At 41.5% G+C, this 3681-nt stretch overlaps 1 protein-coding gene across 1 annotated transcript; it reads right to left on the bottom strand.

The window, feature by feature from the left end:
- Window positions 1–1391: 1391 nt before the first annotated feature.
- LOC102255645 (taste receptor type 2 member 16) lies at window positions 1392–3447 on the bottom strand. Its single transcript, XM_005878868.2, has 2 exons — window positions 2569–3447; window positions 1392–1460 (listed from the first exon to the last, which is right to left on the bottom strand). Exons 1-2 carry the CDS (start codon window positions 3445–3447, stop codon window positions 1392–1394), a joined length of 948 nt encoding a protein of 315 aa, XP_005878930.2.
- Window positions 3448–3681: the final 234 nt, after the last annotated feature.

Raw genomic sequence — 3681 nt, 5'->3', positions numbered from 1 at the left:
ACAGTGATTGAGAAGGGAACCCATAAAAACTTGGACAGTGATTGGAAAGGGGACTCAAAGAATTGATGGCCCAAAAGGGAGCTTACTGCAAACTAGTTCCTTTGATGCCTGACAACAATTTTAAAAGGACATGATAGAATTCAATCATTTCAATTGAATTTAAAAATCTTAAAAAGACCTGAGCTCTGCAAATGGCATACATTCTTGTTAAGTTTATTAAAACAAAAAGGGAGATATGCTGTTGTTAAGACCAGCAGGTCATAATAAATGGGAGAAGTCCTCAGAAGGCTGATGGACTTTGATATTCAGCAGGGCTGAAAAATCAGCATTATATTACCCTGCTGCTGGCCAAAGGCTGAAGGCGATCTCCTAAGCTGATAATTCTTTATTGTTTATCAAACCTTACCATTTATGTCTGTTTGCTTTGCTAAATGGCAAATATATATTCTAGAAAATAAAAAGCCGTGGGTAGGGAGATTTAGGGAGCCTAGTGAAAATCTTGGGTGAGGCCTCCGCCTGGCTTTCCCCCATGCCTTCTAAATTTATATTTCTTGTGTAGTGTATCCATTTATGTTGCAGCCCCTTCTCCAGATTCCTGAACCCCTGCTGGGAAAGGTTGCGGCTACTGGACTCTGTCCCACTTACTCTGTCAGGACACTAAACTCTTGCAACCTACCTCCTCACCAGCCTAGTAAGCATTCCCAGAAGTCTCTGGGAATATAACTCAATGCTGGTATCTACCTTTTATTTCTCCTCATTCCCACATCATCTAGTTATGACTCTGCTCCACAGACATCACTGCATCCACCTGGTTCTATTCCACCTTCTACTATAGTTCAACCACTGGAGATTGGGAGATGCCAAGGCTGCATGGCGAGCTGCTGTGAAATGGGAAAATAGGCTTTACTTCCCCTTTCTATGCAATGCTAAAGATGCTGCTGACATGTGCCAATTGGCACAGTGTTATTTGTTAAAGTGGCCTTTCCATTTGTACTTATATTTCACATGCTCAGTTTCAAGTATTAACTCAAGCGATGACTTGACAGGGAGATAAATCAGAGTGGTACACAAGACCAGATCAGAAATTTCCACCCCAGGGCCTAAGTGTTCCTTTCATAGTCAAGCTTGAAATACCTGCATTCCTTTCCCCATACGATGGTTTTCTCTCCGGATGTGTTTCAGTCTTCTAATGGCAGATCCAGAAGTTCAGTTTACCAGATATGCCCAATAGATATATGAATGAGGAATAAAAATTATATACTTAACTTCTGGCACCAGGAAGCCTTAAGAGATGAAGCTGTCTTTAGGAAAAACACAGTAATAAGTGCCTGAGGGCGATGGAAGCTGAGACACAAAAGCCTGGCAGTTGGCTGTGACCAAGATCCTTTTTGCTAGTAGGTGAGGGTGAAGAGGACCAAAATGATGAGAGAGATGCCATGGGGAGATGATGAGACGGAGTCCTAAAGAAAAAGCGTTTGAGATAAGCTGAAGGGAATAGGGGATTGGGGAAGCGGAAAAGGACTTATGAAGCACAGAAAAGTCCCATCAGTGGTTTATAATTGATTACTATATGGTTCCTATATTCTTGTCAATATGGGAGGATTTTGAACTGTTGCAGAGGAAGAAAGAGAAGAGTATAGAGAGTTTAAGCCAATGTCACTCAGATTTTATGAAGTAAGAAGAGTTCCCAGATGACATCTGGGTTATATCTGGAAGAAAACCAGCTAAGTCGCAATCTGGGAATATTTCTAGATAGCTTATTCCAAATTGTAGTACAATTGAGAGGCAAGAATCCTGCCAATGGAAACCATATGCAATTGAGGCAGTTAAGTTGCCAATATTTGGAGATGTTCTAGGAAGAATCTAGATTGGGTATGTAGTTTGCTGTTCTGGGGAGAATATAATGTCTTGACAAATGAAAATGAAAGAAGAGTTAAGTTTTGACTTGCGTTTTAAAGGAATAAAATCACATTGTGTGGAAGAGAAACAAATAAGAAAAGTTATGCCATTGGATAAAGGTCCAGAAAGAACAGAGAGAAAGGAAGATGGCCAGACATTTTCTTGACTAAATTTAGAAAAATTGATTAATTGAGACCTTAGCATGGAGAACCTTCAGGGTGTAGGCAATACATTATTGTGGGGAAGCTATTTCTATTAATGTGTGAAGTGATTGGCAGTCATGAAAAGGATAAAATAAATATAATGAATGGACATCATGATTTTGGCTCTCTTGTGTAGAATACACTGGGAGTAAAACTCCAGAGATAGAGAAGACTGAGGAGAGATGGGGAAGTCATGAGAAAGTTGTGACCAACATGGGGACTGTGGAGAGGAAAAGATAGGAGTGGCATAGAATAGGGAAAGACGGGCTATTTATAGATGAATGGCTGTGGGAATAGAAGAGAATGAGGCTTGCTTGAGCTTGCTTGCATTTACGGAACATTACTATCACAGGATTGTGAAGAGTAGAGCTGGTTCTTGGTATTAGTTGCATCAATGCAAGCTCCCATTTGTTCAGGTTCTTGTTGTACCTGGAGCCTCAGGCAGCTTTGGTCCACAGCAGCTTACCTTTAAAACCCTTTTCAATGCAGGACTACTCAGCATTAGTGAAGTTAAATGAATAGAAACTGTAGCATAGATGATAGTTTCGCTGGCCCAGAACGAGTAACTCTTATGCGTTAGGTTGTATGTACTAAAGATGATTATGGTCAAAAAGTAAGAGGTGAAAAATATGAGGAAGAAGGCAAGAAACCTTAGGGCAGTGGCATGAGCTTTCATGCTGGAGTTGCTGTGGCCAGTGTCATGATGTCGTATCTGCCTCAAGTGTTGGCACAATGAGGCTATGAGCAAGATGGTGGAGGTCAGGAACAGGAGGAAAGGAATGAACGACATTGCCAGAAGTGGATGTTCATAATTTTTCTCCAGGAATGAAATAAGTGTCTCAGTCTCCGTGTTGTTTCCAGGTAATTGCATCCTGGAGATTAACTGACTCTTGATGAAGACAACTCTAAGAGCTGAATCAATGATTGTCACACAGGATATCATCAGAGAGCCCAGCAACAGCCAGGGAACCAACCTCAAAATTCTCCACCTCAGCCAGAGGAAGATGGCGTAGGTGAAGGAAGAGACTTTGACACAGTAGACGACAGCAAGCAAGCTGGTTAACCAGAATGCAAGAGTATTAGTGAATTCCCAGATGATTCCTATGTACCAAAGTTCATTGTCAGGGTTGAAATAGGAGCAAAAGTTGTGCAGCACTGAAGACCACTGTAGACAGAAGCGGCAGACGCCCAGGCTGATGAGAATCATGTCCACAGGTGACAGCCTTTTGACCTGCACCCACTCTCTGCTCAGCACCGCAACAATTAAGCTGCTCTGCACAATTATTGTCAAGGACTCGAGCAGATAGATGGTCATGAAGAAAACAGTGAGTTGGTTGGGTATCATTCTTCCCCTGCAAAGTATCTTCCTGCTCACAGACCCAGAATCTGCAATAATTTCCAAGTAGAAAATACATTCCTGGCCTCACTATTGTCTCATGCAAGAAAATACCTCTATATGGATGCAAATTTCCCTTAGCTGAATTTTGATTTTGCATGTTCCTATCTGCAGAATTTGCTTATGCTTTGCTTGCTGGTTTGTTATCAGACCTGGGATGGAGGGAAATGTTATTTGAATGTG

This window comes from Myotis brandtii, unplaced genomic scaffold (assembly GCF_000412655.1).
Source record: "Myotis brandtii unplaced genomic scaffold, ASM41265v1 scaffold575, whole genome shotgun sequence".
Taxonomy (NCBI): Eukaryota; Metazoa; Chordata; class Mammalia; order Chiroptera; family Vespertilionidae; genus Myotis; species Myotis brandtii.
The sequence above is the reverse complement of the archived record's forward strand: the minus strand, read 5'-3'. Positions and strand labels throughout refer to the sequence as shown.